The sequence below is a fragment of the Suricata suricatta genome, chromosome X (genome assembly GCF_006229205.1).
Source record: "Suricata suricatta isolate VVHF042 chromosome X, meerkat_22Aug2017_6uvM2_HiC, whole genome shotgun sequence".
NCBI lineage: Eukaryota > Metazoa > Chordata > Mammalia > Carnivora > Herpestidae > Suricata > Suricata suricatta.
In genome coordinates, this window is record NC_043717.1 from 86,619,279 (window position 1) to 86,636,282 (window position 17,004).

At 39.9% G+C, this 17,004-nt stretch overlaps 1 protein-coding gene across 3 annotated transcripts in view; it reads right to left on the bottom strand.

Annotated features, from left to right (window-relative positions):
* TENM1 (teneurin transmembrane protein 1) overlaps positions 1 to 17,004 on the bottom strand; it is a 552,583-nt gene continuing 535,579 nt past the window's right edge. For all 3 annotated transcript variants that reach the window (XM_029930000.1, XM_029929999.1, XM_029929998.1), the window contains 5 exons: positions 15,206 to 15,502; positions 8,932 to 9,319; positions 6,890 to 8,110; positions 5,954 to 6,096; positions 1 to 4,576 (listed from right to left, as the gene is read on the bottom strand). In XM_029930000.1, the coding sequence (XP_029785860.1) occupies positions 3,818 to 4,576; positions 5,954 to 6,096; positions 6,890 to 8,110; positions 8,932 to 9,319; positions 15,206 to 15,502 (2,808 nt within the window). In that variant the 3' untranslated portion in view covers positions 1 to 3,817. The remainder of the gene's footprint in view (positions 4,577 to 5,953; positions 6,097 to 6,889; positions 8,111 to 8,931; positions 9,320 to 15,205; positions 15,503 to 17,004) is intronic.

Below are 17,004 nucleotides of genomic sequence, written 5' to 3' on the forward strand. Positions count from 1 at the left end.
TTTTTTTTTTTTTTTTTTGTTTTTGTTTTCTTGTTTTTCCCTTTTGCAGAATAAAGAACCTTACAGAAGGCTGTGGAAGAGCCGTCTGAGATCTGAAGTACTAGTCAGGTCAGCCATGAGTATGTGAGTTCCTCCAAGAAAACAAGAATGTTGCATCCAATCTGTAGGCTTCTGTCCTTCCACAAGCTATAATACATTCCAGTCTCTCCAAAACATTCCTTCAATACTTGATTACTGTACATTCGCTTCTATTGCAATTGCCCTTACAGGAACATATCTTTCTAAATGCAAAAACACTGTCCTGCCTCTCTCACGTGATATCACAGTGGGGCCTGGACTGGTGAAAAATATATTTTAAAAGAAAGAAAGAAAAGAAAAAAGAGTAGGAACAACATGATAGGATGCTTGACATGGTGGCACCAGTGATGAAAAAAAATCTTAGAAAAATTATCATTCAATTTTATACCTCTCTATGTAGTTAGCATGTGAATTCCAAATTATACATCATCAAGTTTTTATACATTTGGCTATGTGGTATATATATTATATTCTATATATATAGTCTCTGTATTATAGATCTTCTAGATAAATTGACAGTAAAGGACACGCTTATTTTATACAGTGTTTTGCTGGGTTAAAAATAAAACATATGCCTATTTATAGGGAGAGTGTTTTTGTTAGAAATTAGTTTATGAATTGAGCTTTATTTCCCTTTCCTTCAGGAGTCATGCTTCTAATCAATAATGATTAGAATGACAACTAAAAATAAATATATTTAAATGTTTGTTAAACTGAACTTTGCAGTTCATTTGGATTTCTAGACTGTAGTGCAAGAGTCAAAACAAAACAAAACAAAACAGAACAAATAAAATGGGCCTAACTAGGAAAAAGAAACAACCACAGAGTATTCCCTGCCTCCAGCCCAGAATGTTCTTCATGAGAGCCCCACTAGTGTGCCCTCGTTCTAACTTGAATAGCGTATGGCTGTCCAGCGTCAGCTGCCTGTGCTCTGGGTGTGAGAAATTCGTATATTTCTCTTGAAGATGCATTCACTTTCATCAGGAAATGCAAACGAATTGTTCTTTCACTAATTTAAACTTCAAAATTACAAATAACTGACGGCATTCTTTGTGTTCAGCCAAACGATGTACCTGACATCTCCACGTTCTTACTAAGAAAGGCCAAAATGTTTCTCTTAGATTTACTGTGCATTAGCACTAACCTTTTGGGTTTTTTCCCCCCTTTTTCCTCCCAAAACCTTTGGAAGTGGTAAAGAGAATAATAATAGTTCAAGGCAGTATTAAAACCACAGCTGTAAGTGATAAAAAGTGCATTTCCTGAATATAATACAAATATAACTTTAAGAAACTAAAGGCACAAACTAAATAAATATGTATTACAAACTAGAAATGCACAGTTCAAGGTAATTACTATTAAGTAAAAGCCTCACATATTTGTTTCTAATGGATATTTAAAGCAGTTTGAAAATGATACATCATTAGTGAATTTCAAAAAGTATAATAATCGCTTAAAATATAAGCAAAATAGACTCTAATATTGACATCTTGGATTAGTGATAAAATACATCATCACATTTATGAATGCACTCTCTATATACAGTTCACAAATTATTTTTCCATTGATTTAAAAGAACATCAGAGGTTCTAGGAACATAAGGTCCATTTTTAGGCTGGTGTGGAGGTATTCAAATTTTCAACAAGTTGGTTCATAATTTTAGAATCCCATCCTGAATAAACACTGTACCACGAACACAGGCCTGCTTCAGGAAAAAAACCAATAATATGATTGTAGTCTGGATTAGTAATCTCTTGCGCTGGTGTGCTTCCAATCAAAAAGAGAGAGGAGTTCATCGTGAATTCCCCCTCGGTCTCTCTGTCTCTCTCTCTCTCCGAATACGTGTGTAAGAATGTGGGAACCCCAATCTGAAGTTTTTGAAAATGAAATGTTCAGATACATCCTCCTCTACTGTCTGCGGGTCCTTGCCTTCCCTCCCTCTATTTGGTGGAGTAAGGAGCCAGACTCTCTCAAAACCTGAACATGAGCCTGGAGTCTGACTTCGCGTATTTTTAAAGAAAACTGTCATCACCAAGCAAGGAAATGAGCCCACACTGCATTTAGGTAGTAGCTGGAAAGAATCCAAACTGTAACACTCCATCATAAATCCTCCTTCAGACATAGCAAATGTCCAGACCCAGTGATGAAAGTGCTGAAGCTGGCTCAGGGGAATTTTCTGCAGGCCACATTGTGCTGTCATGTCTTTTCATTTGTGGTAACTTACAATTACCCAGCATTTTGCAAACTGTCTCTTTGTCACTGGGCACAAATCTCCCAGCTCACCAAGGGGCTTCGTTTTGCTACAGGATTCATAAAGATTCAGAAACCACAGCTGATATTAACACTAATCCAGATCTTTTTCCAAAGTTTAAATGATCACGGAACAAAAATAACCCTTCCTGGAAAACAGTTATTTTCCTAGGCAGGACACATGATTAAATCAAAATAAATGGGTAAAGACAGAGAACTAAAATAACTAACTGTATAAATCGTTTTAGTAAAAAGCAGTCTGCCTCTCTATAATTAGTTGAAATGTTTTAGATTGGAAAGGGTTCGCTTAATTAAATTTCCTGACTATGGAGGGGAGATGTTTAATACAGAATTGTACATTTGAAAGATAAATCTAAGTGGTATGAATCAATGTGGCAGCAGCTACTGTGATGTTTGGTTTGGTCTTCCCTTTGGTGCTTTCCTTTCATCTTAGTACTAGGTCTTTTTTTTTTTTTTAAGGTTTTGGCTCTTTGGAATTTCTGCAGTAGTAGTGAATGTATTTATCCGCATCCCAGGCATGTATGCCTGCTAAAGCCTCTTTTTGTTCCTGTACCAGAATCATCTGTAGTAAATTACCTCTCGTGTGCACAAAACCATCGGATTAGTGTATAAAGACGGAATCACTAATGTGAAACTATGACCAAAACACACCCTATATATAAATGTGTAATTCCTACCCAGGTTAATAAACGCTATGTTTACCTGACGCCAATACAGCCAGACAATTTGGTTTAAAAAAATGGAGTCAAAACAGGTTGTGCAGGAGAAGTTCCATTGGCCAGCTGCCTTGGTATCACGTACACACGAGCAAATAGTGGCAATTCAGTCTGGTTACCACACCCACAGGGAAGCATAGTAGGCAGAACCTGGCCACCACACGCCAAAACACAGCACAGCAACATGGCATTTACTTTAACAAGCAAGGAGGAATAATCAGGGGGGAAGGGCAAATGGGTCGTGACTTTGGGAGATGGTGGTGGAGGACATTTTCCACTTCTTCTTAAGTTTCCTATAACAGATCTGGAAAATGTGAAAGGGCCGGCAGTCTTTCGAAATGCAAGGCTCAGAATACTAGTGCACCACCTTTGCAGCTAGCCCGCAAGTTCTGCCAACAGTTAAACATGAAACTTTCGTGTCACAATAGAGATATATAGAACCTTGGGTTCTTTATACTTGAACATGTGCATGGTTTGACAAATTTAAAGTGGTGCTTTCTGGAAACTTTTTTTAAGCTGTTTTACTTGTGTTATTTTGAATACTGCCACACAAGAACTAAAAATCTCTCATTTCTTAAAGAGTTTAAACAAACAATATTAAAATACCATCTTCCGTCACATTGAAAGGCAGTTGGATATGTTTTTCCTCCATATTTACATATACAGAGTTCTGATCTAGAAAACCAATACAACAAACCATTTTATGTTTTAAAAACAGGCAGTCTTTGGTGACGCAAAGGCAGAGATTTTTTTTGTTACCTCCTGCCTATTTCGCTCTGTCTCATAAAGTGAATATTGTTGGCACTGTCAGAAAGTTCTAAATACTGCTCGACAGACAAAACAAAATACCCATCATAACCTTGTACCCTCCCAGTACTCAGAAGCTGCTGCTTTTCCCCCTCTGTCCATGCTCGAATACCCTCTTCCCCTTCTTGCAGCCTTCTCTGTTCCTTAGTCCAGGCCTGGGCCACAGCGCGTTGTCTGGCCATCTCCAACACGTGATTCTTTTCCTCTTCGACAGTTGTCCCATACCGGATGTTGAAGCACAGAGCCCCGTGCTGGAGCTGGATATCTGCAAACCGTCTAGTCCTCCCATTCAACACAGAAGTCATCTGGGACACAGTGACATTGACACCATTCTCTAGAATCCGCCTCCCCCCAGTGTTCCCGATGAGCACCAGGTCTTCCTCCAGAGATCCAAGCTTAATGAAGTAGTGAGTGTCCCTCCCCTCTATGGTAAAATGTAGGTTTTCCAGGTAATGAGCATTATTGAGAATGGCAGCAAGCCGCCTGCTATCTTCATTGGCTACTCCTATAATATCGGCTGTTACTATGCCATCCTTGATGGCGAATTTTATACCTTTTCCAAAAACAGAAGGAACAGCAGCAAACTTTGGTTGCTTCCCTCCTTCAAGGCACCGTCCATCATTGTATCGGGGAGTCATAGGAAGTTGGTCCAGGGAAATGAAATTCCTGAGCTGTTTCTGGAGCTCACACTGAATACCTAGGATAGTCTAGGAGAGAAGAAAAGCACAGTACAAACGTGCAGCACAGAGTCAGACACCTGTCATGCTTGGGGACTGTGGAAAGCACCTTCTTGCTTTATGGTGCTGGTGAGTGATTTCAAAACAAGCCAAATTTAGACTCTCTTCATCAGAGATTTGGCAAAGACTAATGGGTTCCTTGGCCACCTGTCTATATTTCTTGATGTCTTGGTGAGTTAAACCTAAGGAAAAGTTCTAGAATCTTGGAGCTAGAAATCACTTCAAGTTACATGGGGCCCGTTCCCCCAAAATAAAGACCTTGTGTTTTCACCAATTTAATGAATACTGACTAGCTATTTGTTATCATATGTGGTGTAGTATGTTAGCCACAGTGAGTAGAGAATGCTTAAGGCATTGTTTTTGCTTTTAAACAGATTATGACCTTATAAATAACCACAGCAAAGCAGCTAGATCACTGGGCTTCTTACATAGATTTAAAAAAAACCCAACTCTTTATATTGTGGACATTTTCAAACATACTAGGAAATAAAGAGAAGAGAATAGTGAATCTCCACGTATCCATAACAGAGCTTCAGCAATTTTCAACATTTTGATTAACTTTTTTAAAAGGACTTTTAATGACTTTTTAATTACAAAAGTTACTTTTACATATTATATGTATTTAGGGATAGGCCTATAGTCCCCATTTAAAATTGCCTTTCCCTTATAATTTTTTACACTTAAATTTCAAGCCCTCCCGCCCAAATTTCAGTTTTATTTTGCTGAAGTAATTTTTTTTTTTTTGCAAACCAACACTCCTCCATTTCTTTCATTTGAAAGGAAAAGTTACTTCATGCTTCCATTTGTTCCTCATGCTCTTGATGAAACTACCTGCTAAACTGTGAATAGCCTGGCATTCCTATTTTCCCAGGGACTGTATCCTTATACTCTATTATTCTTACTTCACTGATCTTATGTACTTTTCCTTTGTCAGAATAATTTGATTCTGTTCTTCCCATGCTTTTAACGCACCACACCCTAAATGATTTTGCTGTTGGAAATCTGACAATTTTCTATCTGTCAGTGAACAGTTTTCTCTCTACAGAATCCATAATTGCCCTTGGGAGGCCATTGCAGAATTTTCAAAGTTGAGTTCCTCTTGTCTGTCTACTTTGGCAGTCACCAAGTGCCATGCTGGTCTTGTCTTTTCTAATAGCTCTGATTCCCTGATCCTTTCCTCATGGAAGCTTTTTTCTACCTCCTCATTAATCATGGACATCTTAGTGAATATTCAAGATGAGTCAAAATAAGTAAGGAAATATATATTAATGCCATCTCATGGTGTTGGATGCTCTTCTGTTTTGTTTTTTTCCCCAGAAAAATAGAGATGGTAAAAACTTTACTAACCTTTCCGGGATCCCACTCTGGAGTTTTTGTCTGAAGCTGTAGAAGCTCATAAGTCAACTCCAAATTTTCTAACTCTGGCTTGGGGAATCCAGGTAGAACATTGTGTAGCTGGAAACCAAACAGCTCCAGCCAACTTCCAATGTCTGCGAGGCACAGAACAGAAAAGGAAAACAAATGCTGAAGTCCGTACTTTACAACCTTTGAGGAAAGCTTGAACAATGCCCCCCCCTGCCTTCAATATGTTCAGCCAGGGGGAAGTTAGGGATAGAACTCCCCCTTCTATCACCTGCTCTAAAGCCTATGAGCCACTCTCTACTGGGAAACCTTTTGATTCATGGAGAATCACACACAAGGGTTAAGTTTACGGCAATGAAACTTTTTTTTATAAAAATTTTTTAATTTATTTTTTGAGACAGAGACAGAGCTCGAGCAGGGGAGGAATAGAGAAAGGGAGCGAGAGACAGAATCCCAAGCAGATCCCACACTGTCAGCAGGGAGTCCGATGTGGGGCTCGAACTCACAATCCGTGAGATCGTGACCTGAGACGAAACCAAGAGTTGGATGCTCAACTGACTGAGCCCCCCAGGCATCCGTCATTGACACTCTTAATGTGGTGGCGGCACTTGAGGCCACATAGACCGTAGTTATTAGGTTTATTTGACGGAACATAATCCTGGAGTTTTTAAATGAAGTCACTCGCCTGAAGCTTTGAACAAACAGCAAGCTGAAAAGGAAAGAAAAGATGTACTGGGATGCAAGAGCATCGTGTTCTATGCCACCTGCACAGCTTTGCTCTCCCTAGAAAACTAAGGAAGCAAGTGACTGCATAATAACTTGGGGGCAAACTGGCAGGAAGAGGAAGCATGTTAACAAAGGCACTGAGATTATGTGATAAACATCACCGAGTTATTTCAAGTTTAGTGTAAAGCTTTGTACCTGTGGTATACTTTGCAACATCTTGAATTTTGCCAACCGGGTAGTTATTTTCAAAGGAGTAGAGGTTGAATGGTTTTGGAAGGAGGTTCAACTGTTTCCATATGTGGTGATTAGGTGTTGTCCACCTACCAGCAACAACATCATAATCTCTTTGCCCCAGGTGCACTAATTTGGTAAGCAAATCATAGAGTCCTCCATGAAAACCAATGATGACCTGAAAGTCAGGGTAAGTGTCATGGTAGATATCTCCATAAGGCGTGTACAATATCTCTTTTATCACCTGACCTCGACTGCTGAACACAGCCAGCGGAGTGCCTGTATTATCACAGGCCACGTAATATTCTTCACCACTGCTTAGCTCCATGGCAATGAGGTGACCTTGGAGATCGTAATACAAGGATGTGATCTCTGAGCTCGTGTGGTTGTACAAATGAGTAACTCTTATGGGATTGGCAAGGTCTGCATAAAAGAACTGAAGGTGTTGCCCTAGGCTGGACTTACTGGCGACACGTCGCCCAAGCCCATCATAGTAATACTGCACAGTCCAGCCAGAAGCCTTATTATAAGCTTTCTGCAGCAGACCATTAGAATTATATTCAAATATGTCATTTCCCCTCTGCCTCAGAAAGCCATCTTCATCCATTTTATACTGAATTTCTCCCAGTCTGGTGATGCGGTCTCGGAGGTCATATCGGAGAGGAGTAAGACGAGCACTATTTCCATGGCTTAAGAGGTTGATGTTTCCATTCAGATCATAACTATAACGCCACTGGGTTTTGTCATTTACGGAAACAGTCTGCAGTTGCCCATCAGCATCGTATTCATAGAAGTATCTTGTTATGTTGGCATCCACTCCCACTCTTGTATCACATATTACCATACGCCCCATATTATCATACTGAATAGTCATCCAGTAGGCAATTGCCTTTAGGATTTCATATTGGACTTCAATAACTTGTCCGTTGGCACTGAAGATCTTGGTGTGCTTCATCACTGTAGTAGTTATGACCTGATTTAAATCGTAATTAATTACACTGAATTTTCCAAACTGCTCTGTTCTACCAGACACATCAACATATCGGTACAGATCTATGGGCAAAGGGGTTTCATTGATCACAGCTTGCATGCTGGTGACGCGGAAGTTGTTGTAGCTGTAGTCAAACCGAGCGTTCACCAGACCTTCTTCACTGAATCTGAAGATCTGGCGTCCAATAAGAGGTCCTGAGGAGTCAAAATAAAAATAATGAGACCAGAGCTAGATGCTTAATGTTGAACAATCAGAAAGGTTATTTTCCTTAGTAGTGATGCAAAATAAGACATTAGAGGTTGACCTCGGTGCATGGGCATATCACCTCATAGATACATAGTCCCACAGTTGTGGTCATTAAATATGAAAAAAATACTGTGTGTTATAGCTATAGAATAATTTAATTATAGGACCTATGTAAGTAATAACCCATCCAGTAGTTTGGGGTGATGAAACTATTAGAAACATGCTTTCTTGTTGTAATCACTGGTAACAATACTTTTAGTTCATTTAACCCGTGCTACAGAATCAGCAGGTCAGATTTCCACACAGTCCAGGATTAAAGTAACTGGATTTGGGCATTTTACAAGCTCAAGGGATGAAATATGTTCAAAAGTTCTGGGTTTTGAACATATTTTGCTATCAGCGGAGGCTTATAGAGGTCACATGGGGCTTGAGCTCGTTTCAGTGAGACTCAAATCTCGCAGCTGCATCTTTGGGGTGATTTGGTGCTGAGTTAGAAATGAGCACACAGTTAGACCAGGTTCTCTGCTCTCAACTTTTCTGAGAGCTGACACAGGGACAAGGAAACTTTTGGTGGTTTTCTAAGGAATCACCTTTCATGCCGCCTATAATAGGTTTTTAATTTTCAAAGGAAGGTAATTGAATAACTCAAGGGAACATGTGTTGGATGGAATGTCTGAGGTTAATGATTCTATTTCACACTGTGGCCAGCAAAAATTTCAGAAGAAAATACTGATATGGCTGTACACATAACCACCGTTTCAGAACAAACCTGTTTGCCTATATCTGATTGTGCAGATGAAGCCGTCATGCATCAGGTGTATTGTCTTAATCACTCCAGAAGACTCTTCATACGTTAATGTGACCTGAGTGGTATCATAAAGAATCTCAGACAGTCGTGCTTGTTTGGTGTATTTGTATAACACTCTGCGGCCTGTTCCCAGATGCAGGGTCTGTAGCAGTCGGCCATCTCGACTGTAGTCTTGGATAAAAGAAGTGCCACTGTCTGGTGGGGTGTAGATGTTCCGGTAGTAGCCCACCGAAAGCATGGTGTGTAAGCTGTGACGCACCATACTCGGCATGGTGACCGAGAGCAGACAGTCTGACTGGTCATACTCAAAGATGTAACGCCTCTGGCTATGTAAGAGAAGCATCACAGACTGAAACAAGACAAAGGCAAAATAGCATATTATGTACCACTGAAGTTGAGGAGAATAAAGAAACACATTCATCCATGCAACGCAGATTTATCGAGCACTTACTATGAGCCAGGCACTGCAGTGGACGCTAGTGGATAGAGTAGTGGGAAATCATGGTTTTTATCCTCATGGAGCTTACAGTTTAATGGAGGAGGAAGACAAGCAACCAAGCAATTACAATATTGTATGAAATGTTTAATGACAGAGGAAGGGCAGGGTGCTTAGCAGAGGAAGAATAACTAACCCAGACTTAAGAGTTGAGAAAACGCTTCCTGGAGGAAGTGACTTCTGAGGCCTAAAGAATGATCAGGGCAAGGAAGTGGTGGGCGCAGGGTAGGGAGACAGTACTCCTGACAAGGGCACAGCATTGTGAGTGGCTGGTTAAGAGAGATGGTTTTTCAGAGAATTAGAGCAATTTCGTGTGGCCAGAGCAAGAGTGTGTTGGAGTGTGGGGTGGTGGTGATGAGTGGCAACAGACCAGGCCCGTGAAGTAGGCTGGGTCCAGATCACGTTGGGCTTTCTAAGCCATGTGAAAGAAGCTGGACTTAAACATGTTGGCCACAGGAACCATTGAAATCAAGTCAAAGGGTGAGGTGCTTGCAGAACTGGGAGAAGCAACGAGGTCAAAATTCCAGAAAGGTTACAGTTTGTGAAGCATGCACGTGGAGATGGATTGGAGGGCGGTAAATGGAGGCGGGGCATGCCACATATTGAGTTATGGTCACCAAAAAGTATTTATTGACTTCACATAGACAGACATGTCTTCCTCAAAAGTTGTATATAAAATGTTATTATTATTGCTTTGCAATTCATGTTTTGTTTTTTACTTGGGTGCAGTTGACATTTAAAAATTTTTTTAGTTTTAAGTAATCTCTACATCCAATGCGGGTTTCAAACTTACAATCCTGAGATCAAGAGTTGCATGTTTTACTGACTGAGCTGGCCAGGAGCCCCTGTAGGTGACATTTTAAAAATATTTGAATGTACTTGACAAGCAATTCATATTTTAAACTATATTAGGGGAACAGGCCGTTAGAAGTGAAAAATTCTCTGGATATGCAACCCTTTTCCTCCACTGATCCGTATTTCAGGAACAGTTATTTGTTGAGGTGTAATGCCTCGCATGTAATTAAGTATTTCATTGATATTGGCTTTACCTTATTTTCATTTTAAATACAAACATAAAAGGAGCACTGTTTTACTGAAGACTCAATCCTATTTCTAACTGAAAAGCATTTAAATCTCATCTCTTAATAAAAATAAAAAAGAATGCTCAGCCCTGGAAATTCTCAGGTAACATTTTAAGGATGCTTTTCCTCTCCTTTCTTGAAAATTACCTTATCAAGCAAAAGGATTTAGTTGAAGTTTATTTTCTAACGTTTGTGTTACGTAAATAATAGGTATCTTTTCATTCTCTAGACATAAATTACATAAATATTTATGAATACGAATTGCATAAGCACATATAATGTACATGTAAGCCTTCTAAACATGAAATTAGATTCGAATATTCAATGTATTTCTTGAAACTGCATCTCCTCCCTGCCCTTCCGAGAATTGTTGATTTGGAATCGCGTGTTGGTACCGTGAAGCCAAAGTCAGCCGTTACTTGCTCCTTTGTTCATCCTGCTTTTCCCCACTGAGTACTCTGCCTTGCGGGTACAGAGCTGCGTGCAGAAGCCCTGGCACCTCATCAGCTGTGGACAACGTGCAGTTCCAAAACCCCCACTGCACAGAGGCAGGAGACTTGGCATTTCTGTGTGGGCATGAGGACATGAGGGAAGAACCATGTCCTTGACCGAGGCAGAACCCACAGACCCTGGGGGGAGCTGGCGGAAGATGCCTATGCTCCACGTCTGATTTCTCAGCTCCTTTCCACTCTCTTCTGTCACTTTGCCATGAACAAATGACATCTGTCACCTGCGATGCGGGCCAGGGACAATCACCATATGGCGATCACGCATTATCTCGTAGCAGCCTGCCTGGGCTGTGCCTTTTCCAGTCGCTGTCTGTGCCTTGCCAAACATTTATAGCGCATCGCCATTGTGCTGTCCCCCCCTGTCTCATCCCCTGCGCTGCAGTAAACCTGTGCCTGACCCCGTTCCTAGGTGCTGATGCTATTAGAAATGTCGTGAATGTAACCGTGGTGCTGCCAGAATACCATTTAGCTCGCACTTGGCTGCCTTTTCACTTTAGGTGGGCATTATTATCAGTGTGTTCAAAAACAATGCCTATGAGTCCATCCAGTGCCCACAGTTGTGCTACAACAGATAAAAGGCCATTTCTTAGGAGTCCAAACAATAGAGTGGGAGACTTTGTATTTTTTAAATTGGTTGTGAGATTCAAAAAGAGAGCATTGTAAATAAGAAAAAAAGAACAAGCACGTATATTCATTTGAAGAAGACTAGAAATGAGAGATGGTAGAAATTTGAAAAGTTAAAGCATTTGAATAACCACCAGATGGCAGTGTGGGGCCACCTGGAACTCAAGCTACAGCGCGTTGCATCCCCGGAGACAGCCTTTGAAAATTTCAGCCCCAAAGAGGTAATTTTGTGTAAAAGTATCAGGCTACAGCATCTTATTAAATGATTGTAAAATATCTTTAAATGCATTTTAAAAATTAAGTCCTTAGGAACGATTTTAAGAAACCACAAGATTTACATTTACTGTAATACAAAATTTTAGCCCCAAAGTCTTCAAAATATAATTAACTCAGAGAAGTCTCATAAATCAAGATAGAGAATTAATGACCACATAGAGAAAATTTAAGAAACAATAATTGATTTTTTTAATAGAGAAGAGATTATTTAAGCAACCGCAGCTATTACCCAAATAATTATTTTTCTCCTAATGGCTAGAGACCATTGTGCATGGAAATGATACAGGTAACTTTCACCTGCTTTAGTGGAAGTCACACAATTTTGACAAAATTTTTGCACGTTAAGGTGAACTATCTGCTGTTGTTTTTAATATATCATGGTATAGGGGTCGCAAGCAAATTTACAGAGATAACACCGGATGGATTTTGAGATATAAAATGAGGCATATGCTTTCAAGCTTGAGAATCCTTACTTTAAAATATACTACGAGATCCGGTCTCTTTGTTTTTGCTCTGCCCCACCTGTAGTGAAAGAATGTGCCCGCAAAGGCCACGTCAAAGAGAGGATGGAAAAGGGCACAAGGAGACACAGAACCTCATCATCTCACTGGAAAAGCTACATAAAAGTTGGATTTGGGTAAAATTCAATATTCTTTCCCACCTCTTTGCTTTTTTCTAGACTTACAATTTCAAAAATGCTTTGATTTTCTTCTTTTTTTCCCCCTTTGTTCATTTCCTTTCCTCCTTTCCTTCCTTCTGCTCTTCCTTGTTTGAATTAACCTACCAGCAGCAGCATGTATGTGGCGTTTGTTCTGGACTTAAAACCAAATGGAAATGGAAAGGGACTAACTTTTATCAGAAGATGTGCTGGGCACTTTATATTAAGTTATTTCATTTAATCATCACATCTATTCAGTGAATTCGTTATTATTACTGGTAATTATAAGGTTAATAATCTCATGATAAATGATTTTTGGAAAGTAAAGAACCATTCCAAAACTGTGGGTTTTGCACATTCTGAGTTTTGCATAATAGGATTGTTTAAGCCAGGAGCTACCTTTTAATTAGAGAACAAATTAAATGTGAACTCAAGAAAGGGACAAAAGTCAACTAAAAGGCACAAGTCATTTGGACTTGTCTCACTGGTCAGTAAACTAGTCTCTGAAAGTCACAGGGCATCTCTTGATACATGATACATCGATCAGGTCTTTCTGTCCACTGGAGGATCGAGTTTTGTTTGTTTGTTTGTTTGTTTGTTTGTTTTGTTTTTAAAGAGTTATTGCCAACTAAGTTTCTGTAGCAAAAAGAACTTACGTGACGTTTCCTTCACATGATTCTTTGCTGAGCAAAGTTCGATGACATAATTAGCTAATTCAGAAAATAGAAACAATAAAATTGGTTCCTTGGTGTCAGAGAGGCTACGTGCAGGGCTAAATATTAGATTTTCAATACATTTTTTTTGTTTTTGTATAGACAGCATAGGAAAAGTCTTAGAGATTCAGATGCAACCGTGTGCAGTCAGTTAGAGCTCAGTGGGCAAAGTATGGCACTAATGGGATTAGGAGCTGAAATCCTAGGGAGTGTTGGCTACTTCACTAGCCACATGCATGGCCTGTGGAAGGGTCAGTGCAAATGCATACTCATTCCTCACAAAACAAATCAGTTTATAATCTAGTAATCAGTGGCATCTTTAAAAAAAAATTTAAAATAAATTTATTTTTGAGAGAGAGAGAGAAAGAGAGAGAAAGGAAGAAAAAATAGGGAAGGGGCAGAGAGAAGGAGAGACAGAATCCCAAGCAGGCTTCATCCTGTCAGTGCAGAGCCCGATGTGGGGCTCAAACCCACGAACTGCGAGATCATGACCTGAGCTGCGATCAAGAGTTGGATGCTTACCAATGGAGCCACCCAGATGCCCTTGGCATCTTTTTTTCATATGAAGGGCATCGCTCCATGCATTTACCATGTAATGGGGCTCATTTAACTTTGTACCAAGTTTAGCACTTTGTGGGACACGAGCCATGGGATTTTTCAAATCATTTTTGTTTCCAGAATTCAAGAGGAAAGACCTACTCTGTAAAATTCAGATGTTCCCAGTGTAGAGTACAGATTATAGATTTGATCTATTTCTTCAGCAGACAAGGGGTGGCTCGAACAGAGGACTCCCTTCTTTACCCTGGCTTCGAAGTGGAATTCTGTTGTATCTCCTAGGCATTTCCAATTTGGCAAATTCTCTAGCAACTGCTTCTGGTAGTTATAGTTTTATAGTGACATGCAAGCACTGGCACACTTTTTTTTCCCATCAAAACTTTGGGGCATGTATCAGAAAGGCTTGACATTATTTGGCGTAAACAGTGAAATTCTGTCATGTGAGATATGAGCTCCTATGACTTCTCTAAGAACTTTTAGGGGTTAGCTTGCCCTGAATGCCCTTAAATCCTCAAGAGAAAGAATTTTTCAACTGTCCCAGAAATTAATTCAGGACTGATGAATCCAGTTGAATGGATAGATTTGGGAAACAAGAGACATCATCTTGGGACATCAGAAATTAACATGGAGGATAGAAATCAGTTTCTCTTATTCTCTGCTGCTGATCTGGCCAGAAACCATTTTGCCATGCGGGGGCTGTGTGGTAAATGGTTCCGGTGGTGGGATTAAAATCCTTGTCTATTTCTGCCAGATGGGAGGCTCCGGGCTCCCATTACGGGTGCTGTTGGAGACTCACTGTACACAAAGGACTTTTACCAATGCGGCCTCACTGCCACCATTTGCTCAGACTGATTACTTGCAAAAATTAGGCTTGAAATGTATAAGAATAAACCTTCACTGATTATCCTAACAAAATCAGAATTCCTTGTCCTCTGTGTAAGAGGCTATTTTCCAGAGCTGAAATACATTAACACACAATTTTACAATTTTCCACCCATTTTACCTCAGTATGAGCTTTCATAATAATGAAGATACCTTTTCAAGAGCAGTAGCAAATACGCTCAAATAAGGAGAAAGCTAAGCCATTATCCTGACTTCAGTTTGAAAGAGTATCTGGCAGAGTGTGGGGTTGGGGAAAGTTTTCAGCTGAAAAACAGCTTCTTCTTATACATTCATTTTGTTGTTATTGTTACTTGTACAGAGACGAACAGCCAGAACAGAGTTTTCTCCTGTGCGTCTCTTCACCAAGATTGGTAACTAGGGCCATTTGCAATATTCTCATTCAGAAACTCAGAACTAGTTTCTTCTCCTTACATACTTACCTTTTCCAAGTAGGTATAGCTCCAAATTTTCCCATCAGCCCACGTTCTTGAAATTATTTTTCCACTCTGGTCATATTCCATTTTTTCATTCCACGTCCCTCTTTGAATAAACGTCACCAGTCCCGAAGGTGAATATGTGATGTTCACTTCGTTGTATCTGCTTACAGGAGACCACAGAACAGGTCGTCCGGTCTGGTCGTACAGAATTCGAAGGGTGAATTTCCGGTGGTCATCATATATTTTTCCCGTGCGAGTTATATGATCAAAATCTATGGAGAGCAGGTTTCGGTTATGGGCCTACGAAACAGATATAAGATAACATTTAAGCACTGCTTTGGTTCCTCTCGTCAAGTGAATTCACACCTTAAGTTTACCTCGAGCTAAAGACCAAAGAAGATGTTGGGGGTGGGTAAGAGGGAAGGCCAGTTTTGGGAGGTTTTCAGTCAAAGCACAGTAAACCAGGGTATGGTTTTTATGCAGAATTAAGTCCTCACCTTTTCCATTGGTAAGAGTTTGTAGATATTTAGGGCCATCCTCCTCTTCCAGGTACAGAGAGGGAGACGCCCTTACACATGGAGATTTCCCTTACAAACATCAAATGCTTCTTCCAAAAGGGTAACTTCTACTCAGTTTTCAGAGCTTCTCCTGTATCTGCTGTTTCTTACAATCAGCCTAAAATAATCTTTCTGCCAAAAAGGCATATTTTAGCATGGCAAAATTCTGCTGTCCTTCAAATGAAAAAGGAGAGACTTTGACAAGTGACCCAGTGGCCCGCTGGGTCAAGAGCCAAGTAATTAACAGCTTGTCTGTGCACCAGGTCATTTCTGCTATCAGGGGCTTAGTTTTCTTCTCTGGGAAATGGGAATGCTATTACCACTTCATACCACAGAGTTGTGCTAGGTCTTAAATAAGACTACATATACAGGTATCTGGTGAAATGTAAAACTATTACTTAGTAATTAGTGTTTTAAAAATATGATTACTTTTCTCATTTAGGTTAGGCTTTTGAATGGGCCTCTGTGTCAGATTCCCAGGTGGTTGTAGTTTGGTGTACTAGATTTATATCTGTAGGAATTCCAATGTGACCTGGAACAGAATGTTAAATATCTCGCTAATGAGGAAGGGAAAGAAACCAACAATAGGGCTTGACGACATTAATCATAGTTGAACTAAGCGGATTCACTCACTACTCAGCTAAACTTTATGTTCATTTTTAACTTTTGTGGACAAGGGTCCCTGTAAATACCTGAAAGCTATGGCCTGTGCACCCAGATAAATGCACACACAACATACAGGAACGTTTTAAATGAAATCTCAAGGGGGGGGTTCTGAAACCCAATGGTGAAACCTCTACAGGTCTCAAGAGCCCAATGTTCAAATCTCAGTTCCGAATGAGATTTTAAAGAAGTTTTTATTTAAAATTTTTTATTTTTGTTTTTTGAGATAAAACTGACATATAACATTGTATTAGTTTCAGGTATACAACACAATGTATATATTGTGAAGTGATCACCACAATAAGTCTCATTAGCATCCATCTCCACCCATAGTTACACTTTTTTCTCTTGTGATGAGAACTTTTAAGATGTACTCTCTTAGCTTTCAAATGTATAATACAGCCTTATTAAATGTAGTCACCGTGTTGTACGTGACATCGCCAGGACTTATTTATAACTGGAAGTTTATACTTTTGATCACCTTCATCTATTTCCCTTCCTGTCCCCTACCCCCTGCCCCACAGCCACCGATTGATTCTTTGTGTCTGAGTTCAGGTGTTTTATAAGATTCCACGTGTAACT